Source organism: Maylandia zebra, linkage group LG3 (assembly GCF_041146795.1).
Source record: "Maylandia zebra isolate NMK-2024a linkage group LG3, Mzebra_GT3a, whole genome shotgun sequence".
NCBI classification, from domain to species: Eukaryota; Metazoa; Chordata; class Actinopteri; order Cichliformes; family Cichlidae; genus Maylandia; species Maylandia zebra.
In genome coordinates, this window is record NC_135169.1 from 1641537 (window position 1) to 1664061 (window position 22525).

Here is a 22525-nt window from a genome sequence, read left to right on the forward strand (position 1 = left end):
CTTCTTCGACCCCAAGAAAGCGCTACGACTCCAGGTCGATGCATCCAAAAGTGGCCTCGGTGCTGTGATGCTGCAGGACGGCAAGCCAGTTGCCTACGCATCCAAGTCACTTAACAGCACTGAGCAGAACTATGCCCAAATAGAAAAAGAGCTGTATGCTGTTCTCTTTGGTTGCAAGCGGTTCCACGAGTACATGTACAGTCGACATGTGACCATTGAGTCGGACCACAAGCCACTCGAGTCCATACTCAAAAAACCACTAGCATCAGCACCACCACGGCTACAGAGGATGATAATACAGCTGCAAAAGTACGACATCAGCATCATCCACAAGCCAGGGAAAGACATCCCGGTAGCCGACACGCTCTCCCGGAAATCCATAGAGTTTCACGACAAATCACTATGTGACGGGATGGATGCGCAGATCCACTCAGTCCTCAGCAACATGCCTGTCAGTGATCAGAGACTCTCAGAGATAAGAAACGAAACAGCCCAAGATCCTCAGCTCAACAGCCTGAGACGGACCACATTGAGTGGATGGCCAGATAAAAGGTCTCAATGCCCGCCTGACATTCAGGAGTTTTGGAACCACAGGGATGAGATCTCACTGATAGACGGGATCATGTTTAAAGGAGAGAAAATGATCATCCCAAAAAGGCTCAGAAAGGACATGATAGATCGGATTCATTCCAGCCATATGGGTATAGAAAAGAGCAAAAACAGAGCCAGAGACCTTCTGTTTTGGCCAGGCATGGGAAAGCAGATTGAGGAAGCAGTCGGAGCCTGCAGCACATGCCAGGAGAGACAAGCTGCTAACCCCAAGGAACCCCTGTTGTCACATGCAATACCAGAACGACCGTGGCAGGTCATAGCCACCGATCTGTTCACTTGGAACTCGGAAGACTACATCATCATGGTAGATTACTACAGTAGATTCTTCGAGTTGGAAAGACTGCGCAGCTGCACTGCAGAAGCAGTGATCCACAAACTAAAGTCAGCCATGGCTAGGCATGGTATTCCAGAGTCGGTGATTAGTGATAACGGTCCGTGCTATGCTTCCAGTAAGTTTCAACAGTTCGCAAAGTCATGGAGTTTCACCCACACCACTACTAGTCCCCATTACCCACAGAGCAATGGTCTAGCCGAGAAAACAGTCCAGACAGCAAAGAAACTTCTGGACAAGGCCAAAGCGGAACATAAGGATCCCTACTTGAGCCTATTAGAATACCGGAACACCCCTGTGGACAACTTAAAGTCGCCTGCACAACTACTCATGAGCCGGAGACTTCGCTCCATCCTCCCTGCAACACCAAAACAGCTGGCACCCCAAGTAGTTTGCCAGCAAACAGTGCGTGAGAGGAGAGAGGTCTGCCAGCAGCGCCAGCAGACTTATTTCAACAAAGCCGCCCGACCTCTGCCTCAACTATGTCCTGGCACACCGGTCCGGTTCCGGCAACAAGACGGTTCCTGGAAGCCAGCTGTGGTCACAAGTTGTGCCGACACGTCCAGAAGCTACAACATAACCACAGATACAGGACAAGTTTACCGGCGTAACCGCCGACACCTCCGCAGAAGCAGGAACAGCGTAGGAGGTGAGGAGTTCATTCAACCAACAGGCATCAGCGATGACAGCCCTGTGGTATCTCAGCCCCCGCCTGTGGAGCCCCCTGGTGAAGACATTACAACACCTGGATACACGACTCGATATGGGCGTGTTACCAAACCAAGACAGGTCTTGGACCTGTAATATTGTAAAGGGTGCAGGCGGATCGCTGCCCTAAAAAAAACAAACAAACAAAAAAACAAAAAAACAAAAAAAACAAAAGCTGTTTACATGTTTGTTGTTCCAATGATGTCACCAAATGCATCTGTTTATTATGTTTGTGATATAGCCAGTATTGAGTCGAATGCTATGTTATCAATGGATGTGCTCAGGATGTTATTCCTGTAATTTCAGTTGCCTTAGAAATTTTACAAGCCTGAGTTGTGTTTTTTTTTAAGAAGGGAGATGTAGCATGTTGACCTATGTTTGTATCAGCCACTAGATGGCACTGTGTCGCTGCAATGTGTGTAATTCACTGGCGAGCAAGAAGCTTCAGGGAAAGGAAAAAAGAATGAGAAATAAAGTGGAAGCGGAGCAGAGATCAGTGTGTGCGTGCAGTTAATAAGAAGCTCGGTATACATACAAAAACAACACAGTATGAAACGTTTCCAGCGGTTAGTATCATGGTTGCTAGGCAACCTGGGCAGCGCGACGGAGCTCGACCGGCATTTCACAAGCCTCGCACTTCCGGCCTTAGCGGTCTTTGAGTACGCGGCCCTTGTGGACCGTTAAGGCTGCGTACTTTAAGGCTGCAGAACCTGAATTGGGATACAGCCTAAGGCTGTTCCAATTCTCAGCACCGGTCCTCTCTTTCCCTGAGTCCTTAGCAAATCTCCTTCCCACGATGACGTTTCCATCGAGGGCAAGAAAAAGAGCTTAGGAAAAGGAGATAGGCGCTACTTTTGAAATAACACCCCACGTGGTTACGTTGGTCTGCTTAGTCACGTGACCGCACAGCAACAAATCACAGCAGAGCCGGACAAGGAGGCGGAGCAAAGTGTGTGTGCAGGAGAGGAGTCGAGCAGAGAGAGCTGCTTTTTCATGAAACGGGAGTAAAGTAGTAAACTTACAGGAACATATACAACTGCCAACGTTGGGATTAATTTCTGCATCGATCTGCACACCCTTGTCTCCTGGATCGTAGCCGAGATCAGCGTGAACCACGTGGGTCTCTGCTCCCTCATCTGTTTCTTAAGACTTCCAGCTTCATCACGGAGTTTCTCTCGGTTTGTGGGCTCATATAAAGGTAATCACCGAGCCAACTTTAATGTGGGTTCAGTTTATGTTGTTGCTGTTAAGAATAATAGATTGCTTGGTATACACTGGAGTTAGACAGACTGTAGAGTTTGTGATTGTCTGCAACATTATAATCTGGCGGTTGCTATGGGATAAGAATACATACAGAAAAATAGTCTTTGAATATGAACAAAGGGTGCAGGGCAGGAGAAGAGCCAACCCTTAGGACAGGAAGCCACAGGTACAAGCGTGGGGGAGGGCAATCAGCCTTTAGAATCCGGTTGTTCAGTCTGACGTCACTAGCCGTGTCTGACTGCGGTCAAGTGAGCCCTCACTTACGAAGTCGCAGTCAAGCTAGCCGCCCCACCAGCCGCACCTAAAATGTTGTTGCACTACTCTTACGGTATAGGTGCCGACTGGCTTAGAAACGCAGTGTTTTCTGTCCTGACACTATTTTACTTCACAATCCACTCCCAGTTTTGGTTAATCTCCACTTTCCCCCCTGTGATCCACAGCCCAAATTACTGTATGATTCAGAGAAAATTAACAATAAAATTTACCCAATTTACTCAACTATACTTTTAATGTCCTCATCTTTGAGCTCAGATTACAGGAAAACTGAAAGAGGTGACGCAGATATCTCACTGGATTCTGACTCTGGGTGACCCCCACTCTGCATGCTGTGATCCACAGCCAAAATTATTGTACAGTTTTTGAGAAAATTGATAGTAAAATCTTCCCATTTTGCTTTACTGTACTCTACATATTGACATCTTTGATCTCAGATTACAGGAAAACTATAAGAGGTGACACAGATATCTCACTGGATTCTGACTCTGGGGGACCCCCACTCTGCACCCTGTGATCCACAGCCAAAATTACTGTACGGATTTTGAGAAAATTGATAGTAAACTTTGCACAATTTACTCTACTGTACTCTATATATTCTCATCTTTGAGCTTAGATTACAGGAAAACTGTAAGAGGTGACGCAGATATCTCACTGGATTATGACTCTGGGTGACCCCCACTCTGCACCCTGTGATCCACAGCCAAAATTACTGTACAGTTTTTGAGAAAATTGATAGTAAAATCTTCCCATTTTGCTTTACTGTACTCTACATATTGACATCTTTGAGCTCTGATTACAGGAAAACTGTAAGAGGTGACGCAGATATTTCACTGGATTATGAATCTAGGCCATATCCACTCTTCACCCTGTGATCCACAGCCAAAATTACTGTACGGATTTTGAGAAAATTGATAGTAAACGTTGCACAATTTACTCTACTGTACTCTATATATTCTCATCTTTGAGCTTAGATTACAGGAAAACTGTAAGAGGTGACACAGATATCTCACTGGATTATGACTCTGGGTGACCCCCACTCTGCACCCTGTGATCCACAGCAAAAATTACTGTATGGATTTTGAGAAAATTCATAGCAAAATCTTCCCATTTTGCTTTACTGTACTCTACATATTGACATCTTTGGCCTCAGATTACAGGAAAACTATAAGAGGTGACGCAGATATCTCACTGGATTCTGACTCTAGGCTGTCGCCACTCTTCACCCTGTGATCCACAGCCAAAATTACTGTACGGTTTTTGAGAAAATTGATAGTAAACTTTGCACAATTTACTCTACTGTACTTTTAATATCCTCGTCTTTAACCTCAGATTACAGGAAAACTGTAAGAGGTGACGCAGATATTTCACTGGATTATGAATCTAGGCCATCTCCACTCTGCACCCTGTGATCCACAGCAAAAATTACTGTATGGATTTTGAGAAAATTGATAGTAAAATCTTCCCATTTTGCTTCACTGTACTCTACATATTGACATCTTTGAGTTCCGATTACAGGAAAACTGTAAGAGGTGACGCAGATATTTCACTGGATTATAAATCTAGGCCATCTCCACTCTGCACCCTGTCATCCACAGCCAAAATTACTGTACAGTTTTGAGAAAATTGATAGTAAAATCTTCCCATTTTGCTTTACTGTACTCTACATATTGACATCTTTGAGTTCCGATTACAAGAAAACTGTAAGAGGTGACGCAGATATTTCACTGGATTCTGACTCTAGGCTGTCGCCACTCTTCACCCTGTGATCCACAGCAAAAATTACTGTACGGTTTTTGAGAAAATTGATAGTAAACTTTGCACAATTTACTCTACTGTACTCTATATATTCTCATCTTTGAGCTCAGATTACAGGAAAACTATAAGAGGTGACGCAGATATTTCACTGGATTCTGAATCTAGGCTGTCGCCACTCTTCACCCTGTCATCCACAGCCAAAATTACTGTACAGTTTTTGAGAAAATTCATGGTAAAATCTTCCCATTTTGCTTTACTGTACTCTACATATTGAGATCTTTGAGCTCCGATTACAGGAAAACTGTAAGAGGTGACGCAGATATTTCACTGGATTCTGAATCTAGGCAATCTCCACTCTTCACCCTGTGATCCACAGCCAAAATTACTGTACGGTTTTTGAGAAAATTGATAGTAAACTTTGCACAATTTACTCTACTGTACTTTTAATATCCTCGTCTTTAACCTCAGATTACAGGAAAACTGTAAGAGGTGACGCAGATATCTCACTGGATTATGACTCTGGGTGACCCCCACTCTGCACCCTGTGATCCACAGCAAAAATTACTGTATGGATTTTGAGAAAATTCATAGCAAAATCTTCCCATTTTGCTTTACTGTACTCTACATATTGACATCTTTGGCCTCAGATTACAGGAAAACTATAAGAGGTGACGCAGATATCTCACTGTATTCTGACTCTAGGCTGTCGCCACTCTTCACCCTGTGATCCACAGCCAAAATTACTGTACGGTTTTTGAGAAAATTGATAGTAAACTTTGCACAATTTACTCTACTGTACTTTTAATATCCTCGTCTTTAACCTCAGATTACAGGAAAACTGTAAGAGGTGACGCAGATATTTCACTGGATTATGACTCTGGGTGACCCCCACTCTGCACCCTGTGATCCACAGCAAAAATTACTGTACGGATTTTGAGAAAATTGATAGTAAACTTTGCACAATTTACTGTACTATACTCTATATATTCTCATCTTTGAGCTCAGATTACAGGAAAACTGTAAGAGGTGACGCAGATATTTCACTGGATTATGAATCTAGGCCATCTCCACTCTGCACCCTGTGATCCACAGCAAAAATTACTGTACGGATTTTGAGAAAATTGATATTAAAATCTTCCCATTTTGCTTCACTGTACTCTACATATTGACATCTTTGAGCTCCGATTACAGGAAAACTGTAAGAGGTGACGCAGATATTTCACTGGATTCTGACTCTAGGCTGTCGCCACTCTTCACCCTGTGATCCACAGCCAAAATTACTGTACGGTTTTTGAGAAAATTGATAGTAAACTTTGCACAATTTACTCTACTGTACTCTATATATTCTCATCTTTGAGCTTAGATTACAGGAAAACTGTAAGAGGTGACACAGATATCTCACTGGATTATGACTCTGGGTGACCCCCACTCTTCACCCTGTTATCCACAGCCCAAATTACTGTACGGATTTTTAGAAAATTGATAGTAAACTTTGCACAATTTACTGTACTATACTCTATATATTGACATCTTTGAGCTCAGATTACAGGAAAACTGTAAGAGGTGACGCAGATATCTCACTGGATTATGACTCTAGGCTGTCGCCACTCTTCACCCTGTGATCCACAGAAAAAATTACTGTACGGATTTTGAGAAAATTGATAGTAAACTTTGCACAATTTACTCTACTGTACTTTTAATATTCTCATCTTTGACCTCAGATTACAGGAAAACTATAAGAGGTGACGCAGATATCTCACTGGATTATGACTCTGGGTGACCCCCACTCTGCATGCTGTGATCCACAGCCAAAATTACTGTACGGATTTCTGATAAAATTAAATCCTATTCCATTACCAAACAAAATGAGTTCATTGAAGTATTTGCTTAACTACAAGAAATGTCTTTCCACACACAATTTAAATTTTTCAAAATGTCATTCACACACCACCTCAAGTATCAACTTCAGTTTTAGACATTATTTATTCAGTGCTTAATCACAACAATAGTCAACTTAAGGCACTTACATAATAAGTTAAACCTTACAATAATACATACAGAGAAAAACCCAACAATCATATGACCCCCTATGAGCAACAGTGGGAAGGAAAAACTCCCTTTTAACAGGAAGAAACCTCCGGCAGAACCAGGCTCAGGGAGGGGCGGCCATCTGCCTCAACCGGTCAGGGTGAGAAATTACATTTCTCAGATTACTGATTTCTCATATTACTACTACACAGTTTAGATACACTCAACAAAAATATAAACGCAACACCTTTGTTACTGCTCCCATTCCCCATGGGATGGACGTAGAGACCGAAAATTCATTCCAGATACACAATATAACCATCCCTCCCAAACAGTGGTCACAAATCAGTCCAAATGTGTGGTAGTGGGCACATCTGCCATATTGAGATAATCCATCCCACCTCACAGGTGTGCCACATCAGGATACTGATCTGACATCATGAGTAGTGCACAGGTGTACCTCAGACTGCCCACAACAAAAGGCCACCCTGGAATGTGCAGTTTTTTGCGCTATTGGGGGTCTGGGGACCCAGAACCGGTCAGTATCTGGTGTGACCACCATTTGCCTCATGCAGTGCAACACATCGTCGCATGGAGTCTATCAGATTGTCAATTGTGGCCTGTGGAATGTTGGTCCACTCCACTTCAATGGCTGTGCGAGGTTGTTGGATATTCGTGGGAACTGGTACACGCTGTCGTATACGCTGGTCAAGCACATCCCGAACATGCTCAATGGGTGACATGTCCGGTGAGTATGCTGGCCATGCAAGAACTGGGACATTCTCAGCTGCCATCTGCCCTGAACAATGTGAACCATGATTCATCCGTGAAGCGCACACCTCTCCAACGTGCCAGATGCCATCGAATGTGAGCATTTGCCCACACAAGTCTGTTACGGCGACGAGCTGGAGTCAGGTCAAGACCCCGATGAGGACGACGGGCATGCAGTTGAGCTTCCCTGAGACGGTTTCTGACAGTTTGTGCAGAAATTGTTTGGTTGTGCAAACCAATTGTTCCAGCAGCTGTCTGGGTGGCTGGTCTCAGACGATCTTGGAGGTGAACCTGCTGGATGTGGAGGTCCTGGGCTGGTGTGGTTACACGAGGTCTGCGGTTGTGAGGCCGGTTGGATGTGCTGCCATATTCTCTGAAACGCCTGTGGAGACGGCTTATGGTTGAGAAATGAACATTCAATGCACGGGCGACAGATCTGGTTGACATTCCTGCTGTCAGCATGCCAATTGCACGCTCCCTCATTGCTTGTGGCATCTGTGGCATTTTGCTGTGAGACAAAACTGCACATTCCAGGGTGGCCTTTTGTTGTGGGCAGTCTGAGGTACACCTGTGCACTACTCATGATGTCAGATCAGCATCCTGATGTGGCACACCTGTGAGGTGGGATGGATTATCTCAATATGGCAGATGTGCCCACTACCACACATTTGGACTGATTTGTGACCACTGTTTGGGAGGGATGGTTATATTGTGTATCTGGAATGAATTTTCGGTCTCTATGTCCATCCCATGGGGAATGGGAGCAGTAACAAAGGTGTTGCGTTTATATTTTTGTTGAGTGTATCTAAACTGTGTAGTAGTAATATGAGAAATCAGTAATCTGAGAAATGTAATTTCTCACCCTGACCGGTTGAGGCAGATGGCCGCCCCTCCCTGAGCCTGGTTCTGCCGGAGGTTTCTTCCTGTTAAAAGGGAGTTTTTCCTTCCCACTGTTGCTCATAGGGGGTCATATGATTGTTGGGTTTTTCTCTGTATGTATTATTGTAAGGTTTAACTTATTATGTAAGTGCCTTAAGTTGACTATTGTTGTGATTAAGCACTGAATAAATAATGTCTAAAACTGAAGTTGATACTTGAGGTGGTGTGTGAATGACATTTTGAAAAATTTAAATTGTGTGTGGAAAGACATTTCTTGTAGTTAAGCAAATACTTCAATGAACTCATTTTGTTTGGTAATGGAATAGGATTTAATTTCATCAGAAATCCGTACAGTAATTTTGGCTGTGGATCACAGGGTGCAGAGTGGGGGTCACCCAGAGTCATAATCCAGTGAGATATCTGCGTCACCTCTTACAGTTTTCCTGTAATCTAAGATCAAAGATGAGAATATTAAAAGTACAGTAGAGTAAATTGTGCAAAGTTTACTATCAATTTTCTCAAAATCCGTACAGTAATTTTGGCTGTGGATCACAGGGTGCAGAGTGGGGGTCACCCAGAGTCATAATCCAGTGAAATATCTGCGTCACCTCTTACAGTTTTCCTGTAATCTGAGGTTAAAGACGAGGATATTAAAAGTACAGTAGAGTAAATTGTGCAAAGTTTACTATCAATTTTCTCAAAAACCGTACAGTAATTTTGGCTGTGGATCACAGGGTGAAGAGTGGCGACAGCCTAGAGTCAGAATACAGTGAGATATCTGCGTCACCTCTTACAGTTTTCCTGTAATCTGAGCTCAAAGATGTCAATATGTAGAGTACAGTAAAGCAAAATGGGAAGATTTTACCATGAATTTTCTCAAAAACTGTACAGTAATTTTGGCTGTGGATCACAGGGTGAAGAGTGGCGACAGCCTAGATTCAGAATCCAGTGAAATATCTGCGTCACCTCTTACAGTTTTCCTGTAATCGGAGCTCAAAGATGTCAATATGTAGAGTACAGTAAAGCAAAATGGGAAGATTTTACTATCAATTTTCTCAAAAACTGTACAGTAATTTTGGCTGTGGATCACAGCATGCAGAGTGGGGGTCACCCAGAGTCATAATCCAGTGAGATATCTGCGTCACCTCTTATAGTTTTCCTGTAATCTAAGCTCAAAGATGAGAATATATAGAGTACAGTAGAGTAAATTGTGCAAAGTTTACTATCAATTTTCTCAAAATTCGTACAGTAATTTTGGCTGTGGATCACAGGGTGAAGAGTGGCGACAGCCTAGAGTCAGAATCCAGTGAGATATCTGCGTCACCTCTTATAGTTTTCCTGTAATCTGAGGCCAAAAATGTCAATATGTAGAGTACAGTAAAGCAAAATGGGAAGATTTTGCTATGAATTTTCTCAAAATCCATACAGTAATTTTTGCTGTGGATCACAGGGTGCAGAGTGGCGACAGCCTAGATTCATAATCCAGTGAAATATCTGCGTCACCTCTTATGGTTTTCCTGTAATCTGAGCTCAAAAATGAGAATATATAGAGTATAGTACAGTAAATTGTGCAAAGTTTACTATCAATTTTCTCAAAATCCGTACAGTAATTTTTGCTGTGGATCACAGGGTGCAGAGTGGGGGTCACCCAGAGTCATAATCCAGTGAAATATCTGCGTCACCTCTTACAGTTTTCCTGTAATCTGAGGTTAAAGACGAGGATATTAAAAGTACAGTAGAGTAAATTGTGCATATTTACTATGGATTTTCCCAAAAACCGTACAGTAATTTTGGCTGTGGATCACAGGGTGCAGAGTGGAGATGGCCTAGATTCATAATCCAGTGAAATATCTGCATCACCTCTTACAGTTTTTCTGTAATCTGAGCTTAAAGATGAGAATATATAGAGTATAGTACAGTAAATTGTGCAAAGTTTACTATCAATTTTCTCAAAATCCGTACAGTAATTTTTGCTGTGGATCACAGGGTGCAGAGTGGCGACAGCCTAGATTCATAACCCAGTGAAATATCTGCGTCACCTCTTACAGTTTTCCTGTAATCGGAGCTCAAAGATGTCAATGTATAAAGTACAGTAAAGCAAAATGGGAAGATTTTGCTATGAATTTTCTCAAAATCCATACAGTAATTTTTGCTGTGGATCACAGGGTGCAGAGTGGGGGTCACCCAGAGTCATAATCCAGTGAGATATCTGCGTCACCTCTTACAGTTTTCCTTTAATCTAAGCTCAAAGATGAGAATATATAGAGTACAGTAGAGTAAATTGTGCAAAGTTTACTATCAATTTTCTCAAAAACCGTACAGTAATTTTTGCTGTGGATCACAGGGTGCAGAGTGGGGGTCCCCCAGAGTCAGAATCCAGTGAAATATCTGTGTCACCTCTTACAGTTTTCCTGTAATCAGAGCTCAAAGATGTCAATATGTGGAGTACAGTAAAGCATAATGGGAAGATTTTGCTATGAATTTTCTCAAAATCCATACAGTAATTTTTGCTGTGGATCACAGGGTGAAGAGTGGCGACAGCCTAGAGTCAGAATCCAGTGAAATATCTGCGTCACCTCTTACAATTTTCCTGTAATCGGAGCTCAAAGATGTTAATATGTGGAGTACAGTAAAGCACAATGGGAAGATTTTGCTATGAATTTTCTCAAAATCCGTACAGTAATTTTGGCTGTGGATCACAGGGTGCAGAGTGGGGGTCACCCAGAGTCATAATCCAGTGAAATATCTGCGTCACCTCTTACAGTTTTCCTGTAATCTGAGGTCAAAGATGAGGACATTAAAAGTGTAGTTGAGTAAATTGGGTAAATTTTATTGTTAATTTTCTCTGAATCATACAGTAATTTGGGCTGTGGATCACGGGGGGAAAGTGGAGATACACTAAAAATGGGAGTGGATTGTGAAGTAAAATAGTGTCAGGACACAAAACACTGCGTTTCTAAGCCGGTTTTCATCCATACCGTAATATACGTAAGAGTAGTGCAACCACATTTTCGGTGCGGCTGGCGGGGCGGCTAGCTTGACTGCGACTTCGTAAGTGAGGGCTCACTTGACCGCAGTCGTGTACTGGGTCTAAACTCTGCTGCAGGTCCATATATAAAACGATCACTATGGCATTACTGAGAGTTGAAAAACTGTCTAAAGTCTTTCATCTTTAATAAAATGATCAGCGTTCTGCTCTACCAGGTGTAACAATTGAGTTTAACATCCAGGCATCCATGAAAACGGAATTTATGACATTTAACGGAGTTAGAAGTTAGCAGGGAGTTAGCTCGCTAGCTTCTATCTAAATACAATATAGCATGTCCTGACTGCGGGGTTTTGGAAACAAATTAAAACGTACAGCTCTGCTATCACTTCCAGCATAAATGAAGACAGAAAACTAAACAGCAGTGACGTTTGTAGGGTTACTGAAGTTGGGCTAGCTGGTATATAATGATGTGCTACGTGACCGCTAGCGACACAGCTATGTTAGCATAATATAAACAAGCTAACTTTTTTTCCACTCGAAAAAAGTTAATGTGAGTGTTCTCAGTGGTCAGGAACAAATGTAATCGCATGGCAGGATGCTGTAAAAGGACCAAACTTCAGCCAGGAGAACAACTGAGATAATCCATCCACAATACGAGGTTAGTCATTCATATACTGCTGCATGGGCTGGGCTGTAGTTACATCCTAAGGTTTTAAAAACTGAGCTTAAATAAATGATTAGCGGTAATAAAAGCCGAGGGAGGTCAACAGTGATCGCTGACTGTTTTAGGAGCTTTTTGAGATCAAATAGAAAAAAATACATAACATTAAACATGTTAACAACACAAAAGCTATATTAAACGCAGACTACTTTAGACCCGGAAGTAGGATTCGTCGCGTCATCACTGAACAACCCGATAGGACTTCATAGGGCTTTGGAGTTGACGTCATGCCGCAATTTTTGAGCTCACATTACAGGAAAACTGTCAGAGGTGACGCAGATATCTCACTGGATTATGACTCTAGGCTGTCGCCACTCTTCACCCTGTGATCCACAGAAAAAATTACTGTACGGAGATGGACTTACACACTTGCTTTACTTCTCTCGGGATAACTTTGTCGGAGATGAAATGCCAGGTTACTAGCGAAGCTCCAAATGCTATTCAGACCACCAACAGGTCCCGCATGCCACAGCTGCTCTATCACGTGATGCATACTGCTCCGACGTGCTAACGTTCTGAGGTGAGTTACAGCGTGTTGCAAGTTTTGTGAGTTGCTTTCGTGATATTTAATGGATCGGATTACATTTTTTATTTTTCTCCGATATCCGATCCAGTAATTTAGGTCAGTATCGGACCGATACGTAATATCGGATCGGTCCATCTCTAATATATATATGTGTGTGTGTGTATATATGTATATATATATATATGTATGTATATATATATATGTGTATATATATATATATATATACACACACATATATACACACATATATACACACACACATATATATATATATATATATATATATATATTAGAGATGGCACGATACCACTTTTTTATGTCCGATACCGATACCGATATCATAAATTTGGATATCTGCCGATACCGATATGAATCCGATATAGTGTTTTTTAATCAACAAAACTGTTTTTTAAAATATCTTGCTGCATTTTGCAAGTCTGCAAGTTCATACTCAAGTTTAAAACAACAACTACACTAAAGCTATTCTGTTATACCTGTATACAAAAAAAATATTTCATAGTTCAGCAATACTGATCAATCTAATAAACTTAGACCTACACCATCCTCCCTATTCTGGTATTTTAAAGAGTACTTAGCGTAAATATTAAGCAACCTAACTAATAGGGTTCCAACTCCCAGCAACAACAAAATTAAATAAATAAAAAATAGGGAACCACCCCTCACGCGCCACCTCATGATGCTTAATCGACGTAATCAACCTTAATTTGATGCAGTGTGAAAAAAAATGCACAGAAATCAATTATTTTTCAAGAAATATTAAATAGATTCAACATCTTTCTTCAACAAAATTGCAGACTACACAGATGGTACCTTCCCAAAGTAAAAAGTACTATAGCTTACTAGGGTATATATATTAGACTTAATAGTCACTATGTACAGTAATTGACTTCTATTCATTTTACATCAAATTAAAACTTTGGGTGTCAGATAATTATTTATTAAAAGCTAGACATTTTAAATGAGAATAAGAAAGAAAAGTATGTCTTTGTGCCCCCTTTTCCCAGTTAATGCCCTATCGGCCCCCCTGGCTAAACTTTGCTAGATCCGCCCCTGCACAGTTACCAGCCGTCAGCTACGTAGAAAAAGATCCTGGTGTAGAAATTAATATTAAATAAATTCTAACAACAGCTTATCAAGCTTAAACGTGCTGCTGTTGTTCAGCCGCTGGTTTCCTCTTTCTGGCGCAAAGTGGACCAAAAACAAACGAGAGACAGACTCGCGACAGAAAAGCCGATCAGCTGATTTAAGCAGTTTCACGATTGAAGTAGCAGCCGGAGAGCGAGAGGCAGTCGCTTGTTAAGCTTAACGTGGGAATGCTTTACAAACATTCAGAGATGGACTTACACACTTGCTTTACTTCTCTCGGGGATAACTTTGTCGGAGATGAAATGCCAGGTTGCTAGCGAAGCTCCACATGCTATCCAGACCACCGACAGGTCCTGCATGCCACAGCTGCTCTATCACGTGATGCATACGTTCTGAGGTGAGTTACGGCGTGTTGCAAGTTTTGTGAGGTGCTTTCGTGATATTTAATGGATCGGATTACATTTTTTATTTTTCTCCGATATCCGATCCAGTAATTTAGGTCAGTATCGGACCGATACCGATACGTAATATCGGATTGGTCCATCTCTAATATATATATATATATATATATATATATATATATACATGTATATATATATATATATATACATATATATATATATATACATATATACATATATATATATATATATATACATGTATGTGTATATACATATATATATACATGTATGTATGTGTGTGTATATATATATATATATATATATATATATATACATATATATATACATGTATGTATGTGTATATATATATATATATATATATATATATATATATATATATATATATGTATATATATATGTATGTATATATATATGTATGTATATATATATATGTATGTATATATATATATATATGTATATATATATATATATATATATATATATATATATATATATATATATATATATGTATGTATATATATATGTATGTATATATATATGTATGTATATATATATGTATATATATATATATATATATGTATATATATATATATGTATATACATATATATATATATATATATATACATATATATATATATGTATATATATATACGTATATATGTATATATATATATATATATATATATATATATGTATATTAGGGGTGCAACGATACACAAAATTCACGGTTCGGTTCGATACTTTGGTGTCACGGTTCGATATTTTTTCGATACAAAACAATGTTCATGCATTTTTAATTTGTCATTTATTAAAATTATAAATATATATTTTAACTCAAAAGTACAGTTTTTAAATTTAACCCTAACCCTTGTGCGTGTTTTTTATTTTGACAGCGAATGCGCACCTGTGGACCACTTATGTGCAGCCCTGGTTATTTAGCTCATCATATTGCAGCCACAGAAATTCTTTTGTCCATATAAACCATAAAGCTGCACTTTCTTTTTGCCTTATAGTCTGATTTGTCATAACTTCTCTGTTTTGTGGTAAGCTTTTCTTTGGCTGTCACTTCTTCACCCTGACCTGTCTTATTTGGCTCAGCAGAACTGAAATGCTTTTACACACTCACTCACATAAGCTCAGCGATTCTCTGCGCGATCAACCTCTCACATGTTTAAGCTTGCTGCGGGAGATTTCACTTGTCATGTTTGCATAGTAAGCTAACGATTAATAAGACGGTGTCAGAGGAATTGGTGCACAAATTATCATCACTCACAGATCAGTGCTGTGGCTCTCTATACACAGTTCGCACGATTGCAAAGTGAAAGCAAAAAAACAAGCGCAAATTCAAACGCGACTTCAATATGTCACATATTGACAGTGGCTCACCGATGCCAATGACATAATTACCCAGCTACATTTCTGAAAGAATGCAAAAGCAGTGACATATATTTTTCCTACAATAGCCCGACGGGCAGGGAAGAGATAGATTTTGGTAGGCCGACTGAAAAAATCGCTAGCTCCGGGACGTCGGGCTAGCGATATTGCAAGCCCTGTATCTGATTGAGGAATCACTCATCTTTGGAAAAGAGAGTTTATTACAGAGAAATGGCTCTTTCCAAAATAAAAGCTATACTATCCGCTTCTTCTGGGCTATATTCTCAGCCGCATATTAAACATATAAGGAGAATCATGTGCTAACAGCTGTCTAAATGACTCGGCTAAAGTTCGTAGCATGCTTGCTTTTTTTTGTCTGCTTCCACTTGTCTTTGCACTAGGATGATGTCGGCGTAAATGTGCAGTCATATTCGTTGTGTTCCCACTAGTGCTTTCAGGTTAATCTCGATGAAATGACCTTAACGCCACAATACGGCAAATCTCCGTTAACGAGCTACCGCCGATCGCTCCGTGCATGGGGCTAGACGGCCAACACGTTAACGAGCTAACTGCGCTAACACACTAGTTCCCACCCATGTAATTGAGCATTGCATGGCACATCCAACATACTGTTTTACTTTAGTCCATGACTCGCTTACCTTCAGGGTCATACGTCACATGAAAACCAAAATAATTCCAAATGCCAGATCTGAATGAGAGTGGGGGAGGTCCATGTTGCGAGGAGAGCTTAACTTTCTGTCTCGCTAACTTGCCCTGCGCTCTTCCTTCTGATGATGCTGTCTGTGTTGAGCGCTCAGTGGATCTGCGCTGGACAGTGCAGCCTAGGCGGAGTATTCGAACGCAGATTCACTGAGCGCTCAACACAGACAGCATTGTCAGAAGGAAAGTTGATAAAATTTTAATAATACAATTTTATCAACAATAATATTGTTCGATACATATGCGTACTGAACCGAAAGCACTGTATCGAACGGTTCAATATCGATACGAATATCGTTGCACCCCTAATATGTATATATATATATATATATATATATATATATATACAGTGGGGCAAAAAAGTATTTAGTCAGCCACCGATTGTGCAAGTTCCCCCACCTAAAATGATGACAGAGGTCAGTAATTTGCACCAGAGGTACACTTCAACTGTGAGAGACAAAATGTGAAAAAAAAATCCATGAATTCACATGGTAGGATTTGTAAAGAATTTATTCGTAAATCAGGGTGGAAAATAAGTATTTGGTCAATAACAAAAATACAACTCAATTCTTTGTAACATAACCTTTGTTGGCAATAACAGAGGTCAAACGTTTACTATAGGTCTTTACCAGGTTTGCACACACAGTAGCTGGTATTTTGGCCCATTCCTCCATGCAGATCTTCTCGAGAGCAGTGATGTTTTGGGGCTGTCGCCGAGCAACACGGACTTTCAACTCCCGCCACAGATTTTCTATGGGGTTGAGGTCTGGAGACTGGCTAGGCCACTCCAGGACTTTCAAATGCTTCTTACGGAGCCACTCCTTTGTTGTCCGGGCGGTGTGTTTTGGATCATTGTCATGTTGGAAGACCCAGCCTCGTTTCATCTTCAAAGTTCTCACTGATGGAAGGAGGTTTTGGCTCAAAATCTCACGATACATGGCCCCATTCATTCTGTCCTTAACACGGATCAGTCGTCTTGTCCCCTTGGCAGAAAAACAGCCCCATAGCATGATGTTTCCACCCCCATGCTTCACAGTAGGTATGGTGTTCTTGGGATGCAACTCAGTATTCTTCGTCCTCCAAACACGACGAGTTGAGTTTATACCAAAAAGTTCTACTTTGGTTTCATCTGACCACATGACATTCTCCCAATCCTCTGCTTTATCATCCATGTGCTCTCTGGCAAACTTCAGACGGGCCTGGACATGCACTGGCTTCAGCAGCGGAACACGTCTGGCACTGCGGGATTTGATTCCCTGCCGTTGTAGTGTGTTACTGATGGTGACCTTTGTTACTTTGGTCCCAACTCTCTGCAGGTCATTCACCAGGTCCCCCCGTGTGGTTCTGGGATCTTTGCTCACCGTTCTCATGATCATTTTGACCCCACGGGATGAGATCTTGCGTGGAGCCCCAGATCGAGGGAGATTATCAGTGGTCTTGTATGTCTTCCATTTTCTGATGATTGCTCCCACAGTTGATTTCTTCACACCAAGCTGCTTGCCTATTGTAGATTCACTCTTCCCAGTCTGGTGCAGGTCTACAATACTTTTCCTGGTGTCCTTCGAAAGCTCTTTGGTCTTGGCCATGGCGGAGTTTGGAGTCTGACTGTTTGAGGCTGTGGACAGGTGTCTTTTATACAGATGATGAGTTCAAACAGGTGCCATTCATACAGGTAACGAGTGGGGGACAGAAAAGCGTCTTACAGAAGACGTTACAGGTCTGTGAGAGCCAGAGATTTTCCTTGTTTGAGGTGACCAAATACTTATTTTCCACTCTGATTTACGAATAAATTCTTTACAAATCCTACCATGTGAATTCATGGATTTTTTTTTCACATTCTGTCTCTCACAGTTGAAGTGTACCTCTGGTGCAAATTACTGACCTCTGTCATCATTTTAGGTGGGGGAACTTGCACAATCGGTGGCTGACTAAATACTTTTTTGCCCCACTGTATTTGTGTACATGACAGCATTGCTGTCCAGCATTGTGTTTATCAAAACTCTTTTTACAAATCCTGCTGTGTGTGTGTCCCCCAGGTGATTAACAGGAGGAGAAGAGTCTGGTGGTGCAACGGAGGAACAATTTCATCCATTTGGACTCAGCTCAGCCACTACAGAGGAAACAATCAATGACTTCAACACAAAAGGTGAGAAAAATATCACAGTTACAATTAGGGATGCACCGATACTGGTATCGGGGCCGATACTGTAAAATGTGTGTGTACTCATACTCGTAAAAGTTAAGCGATACCATGAACCGATAATAATGTAGCCCGGATGGGAATTTGGGAGTAGATACTCATAATTCCCATGAACTTAAACGCCACTGTAACATAAGGTGTTCACAGTTGATGTTATGTGATGTAACTGTACCCAGAATGTAATTTGCCCTGTAATATGTCACAAGGTAAATACAGGTAATTAGAGCAATCAAACTGTTATGTTAATCATAAAGTATTATTTTATGGTATGTAACTCTGAATGGAGTTTAAATATTGTTCAGAGTTCTAATTTCTTGTAACAGAAGTTACAAGAAAATACAAAGATCATATTTTATAAGCATACATTGAAACAACAATATCATCAGTTGAACTTGAAATTTCTTATGCGTGAAAGATTTTCTCTGCTGATCAATGTCATTTTCATTACAACTCTCATTGTAGCATATCATTGTAATGTGATACTGCCACCAGAAGGTGGTGGAAACACACCAACAATGTGTTTGTTGACATGTTTGATTCAACCAATGGAGGGAGTTTCAGTTTGTTCCACGACTGCATTTCACTCACTGCCTCTGTTTGTATCTCTGTCACTGCAGGACCAACATGGAGCGAAAAGTCAGCGCTCTCAGGAGGCTGACAAACCACACAGAAGAAAGGGAGAGAAAACCTACAGCTGTGATGAGTGTGGAAAGTCTTTTACCGGGGGTGGAAACTTAAAAAGACACCAACTCATCCACAGTGGATTTAAACCATACAGCTGTGACTTGTGTGGAAAGTCTTTTACCGGGGGTGGAAACTTAAAAAGACACCAAGTCATCCACAGTGGAGTTAAACCTTACAGCTGTGACTTCTGTGGAAAGTCTTTTACCCAGGCTGGAGACTTAAAAAGACACCAAGTCATCCACAGTGGAGTTAAACCTTACAGCTGTGACTTGTGTGGAAAGTCTTTTACCCTGGCTGGACACTTGAAAAAACACCAACTCATCCACAGTGGATTTAAACCTTACAGCTGTGACTTCTGTGGAAAGTCTTTTACCCAGGCTGTAAGCTTAAAAAGACACCAACTCATCCACAGTGGAGTTAAACCGTACAGCTGTGACTTGTGTGGAAAGTCTTTTACCGGGGGTGGAAACTTAAAAACACACCAACTCATCCACAGTGGATTTAAACCTTACAGCTGTGAGTTGTGTGGAAAGTCTTTTACCCAGGCTGTAAACTTAAAAACACACCAACTCATCCACAGTGGAGTTAAACCGTACAGCTGTGACTTGTGTGGAAAGTCTTTTACCGGGGGTGGAAACTTAAAAACACACCAACTCATCCACAGTGGAGTTAAAGCGTACAGCTGTGACTTGTGTGGAAAGTCTTTTACCGACGGTGGAAACTTAAAAAGACACCAACTCATCCACAGTGGATTTAAACCTTACAACTGTGAGTTGTGTGGAAAGTATTTTACCCAGGCTGGAAGCTTAAAAAAACACCAACTCATCCACAGTGGATTTAAAGCACACAACTGTGAGTTGTGTGGTAAGGCTTTTGCTCTAAATAGCGACTTACAGAGGCATCTAGTTACCCACTCTGGAATTAAGGCGTAGAGGTGCGACTTTTGTGGAAAAAGTTTCAGTGACAAACAGTACCGAAATATTCACCTACGGATTCACACTGGAATTGATGTTTCCTGCTGTGACCAGTGTGGGAAACTGTTTACAACAGATGCACAGTTACAACAACACACTGAGGAGAGACCTTATAAATGTGACCTGTGTGAGAAGACTTTTAAAGCTCCACATCAGCTGAAAAAGCACCAACAGATCCACACCAGAAAGTAACTCTAGAAGTGCAGTTACTGTGAGGATGTATTTATGTTTTATCTTGTAATTTTAACCTGATTGTTTGGAAAAAGTCTGATCAGTAAACTTATGGAGTTATACTGAATGAACTGTTTGGAAAAATGAAGAAGTAACCTGAGTTTTATAGTGTAAACAGTAAAATTTAATTGGACGTTGGCAGAGATGCTTTTTATTTCAGGCGACGTTCAGGATAAAAACGTTGAAGGAATTCCCTGACATACAATGTCTTTGTTTAGAAGTGGAGAGAAGCACACTGATCCATTTCTCAACCCTGTCGTCACTGTGGTGGTGGGAAAGCGTTTCTCTTTAACTTTTGTGGAAAAACCTCCAATCACGAACGGGACCTAAAACCACATCAACGTAGCCACACTGGAGACAAAATGAACTACTGCAAAGAATGTGGGAGGGGCTTCCACACACCAAGTACATTAAAAATATGTCTGTGAAGGTTCTCAGTCATCCAGGTCATCGTAGTCAAAGGAGCTTGCAAAGAAAAGCGTCTGGACTTCTTTAAGTTGCTTGAAGACGTTTCACCTCTCATCCGAGAAGCTTCTTCAGTTCTAAGGTCAAATGGTGGAGAGTCCCAGATAAAAACCTAGTGGGAGTGACCCCCACAGAGGGACAAAAGGATCCCCTGATGATCCTCTAATCACCTGAGCCAAGGTGTGAAATTGGGTGTGGGACCCAATCAGCCAGAGTTTCGGGTGTGTTCATTGTGAAACCTGGCCCCACCTTGTCATGCGAATTCCTGAGGTCAGATGGCCCAGGATGTGAGTGGGCGTTAAGGCGTCTGGGAAGGGATCTCAAAACTGGATTATAGATGGCAGAGAGTTGGTGTCGTAAACCCCCGCCTCTGTTCAAAGATGGTCGCTCACAGTGGACGTAGATGGCTTCTTTCACTCCTCTTTCAAACCATCTGTCCTCTCTGTCCAAAATGTGAACATTGGCATCCTTGAAAGAGTGTCCTTTATCCTTAAGATGCAGATGGACTGCTGAGTCTTGTCCTGTGTAGCAGGACAAGACTAACAATGAACACACCCGAAACTCTGGCTGATTGGGTCCCACACCCAATTTCACACCTTGGCTCAGGTGATTAGAGGATCATCAGGGGATCCTTTTGTCCCTCTGTGGGGGTCACTCCCACTAGGTTTTTATCTGGGACTCTCCACCATTTGACCTTAGAACTGAAGAAGCTTCTCAGATGAGAGGTGAAACGTCTTCAAGCAGCTTAAAGAAGTCCAGACGCTTTTCTTTGCAAGCTCCTTTGACTACATTAAAAATACATGACCTCTTCCACAGTGTGGTCAAAAAGCACATCTGTGACCAGTGTGGGTCATCCTTCACCACTGCAGGAGGGACACCATACAAGTGCAGACACTGTGACAAAAGCTTCTCACAATCAGGTCATCGTAACAAACATGAACATACACACATGGAAGTGAACTTCAGCTGTGACCAGTGTGACAAGAGTTTCAGGAATCTCAGTTCATACTCCGAACACAAACGATCTCACACTGTAAATAAACTTTCACTGTTACCAATGTGCAAAAACATTCACTTCATTATCTGCTCTGTGCAAACATCAGCCTGATCATGCAGGACTGAAATCACTGGATCACAATGAATCTGAAGAGAGAGAAAGATCCTCTTCTGGTTTCAGGCTCAGACTTAAAAACCTTGAGATCAGGCTCCACAGAGTTCAGATGGAATCTCCTGTAAAGAGTGTCAGCTGATGCCACACTTGGATCTGATGAGGTAGCTCTGATTTCTGGAGCTGCAGTGAATAATCCTGAATGTTACATTTAGGAAGCTGCATGTATAGATATGCATATCAAGTTTATTTTTTTTCCTTTGAGGGATTTTAATTCTCTAAAATGTTTTCCTTGTTATATTTTGATCTTTGTTCCCTTAGGACACAGTAGTGTTTAGTAGTTGTACTTGTTACTGTATTATTAAAGTTATAGGAATGTC

The 22525-nt window shown here is 41.3% G+C and overlaps 1 protein-coding gene across 1 annotated transcript; it reads left to right on the top strand.

Annotated features, from left to right (window-relative positions):
* The first annotated feature begins 2590 nt into the window (after positions 1–2590).
* LOC143414271 (uncharacterized) lies at positions 2591–21149 on the top strand. Its single transcript, XM_076878376.1, has 3 exons — positions 2591–2849; positions 18520–18629; positions 19301–21149. Exons 2-3 carry the CDS (start codon positions 18612–18614, stop codon positions 20297–20299), a joined length of 1017 nt encoding a protein of 338 aa, XP_076734491.1. The 5' UTR covers positions 2591–2849; positions 18520–18611; the 3' UTR covers positions 20300–21149.
* The last annotated feature ends 1376 nt before the right edge of the window (positions 21150–22525 follow it).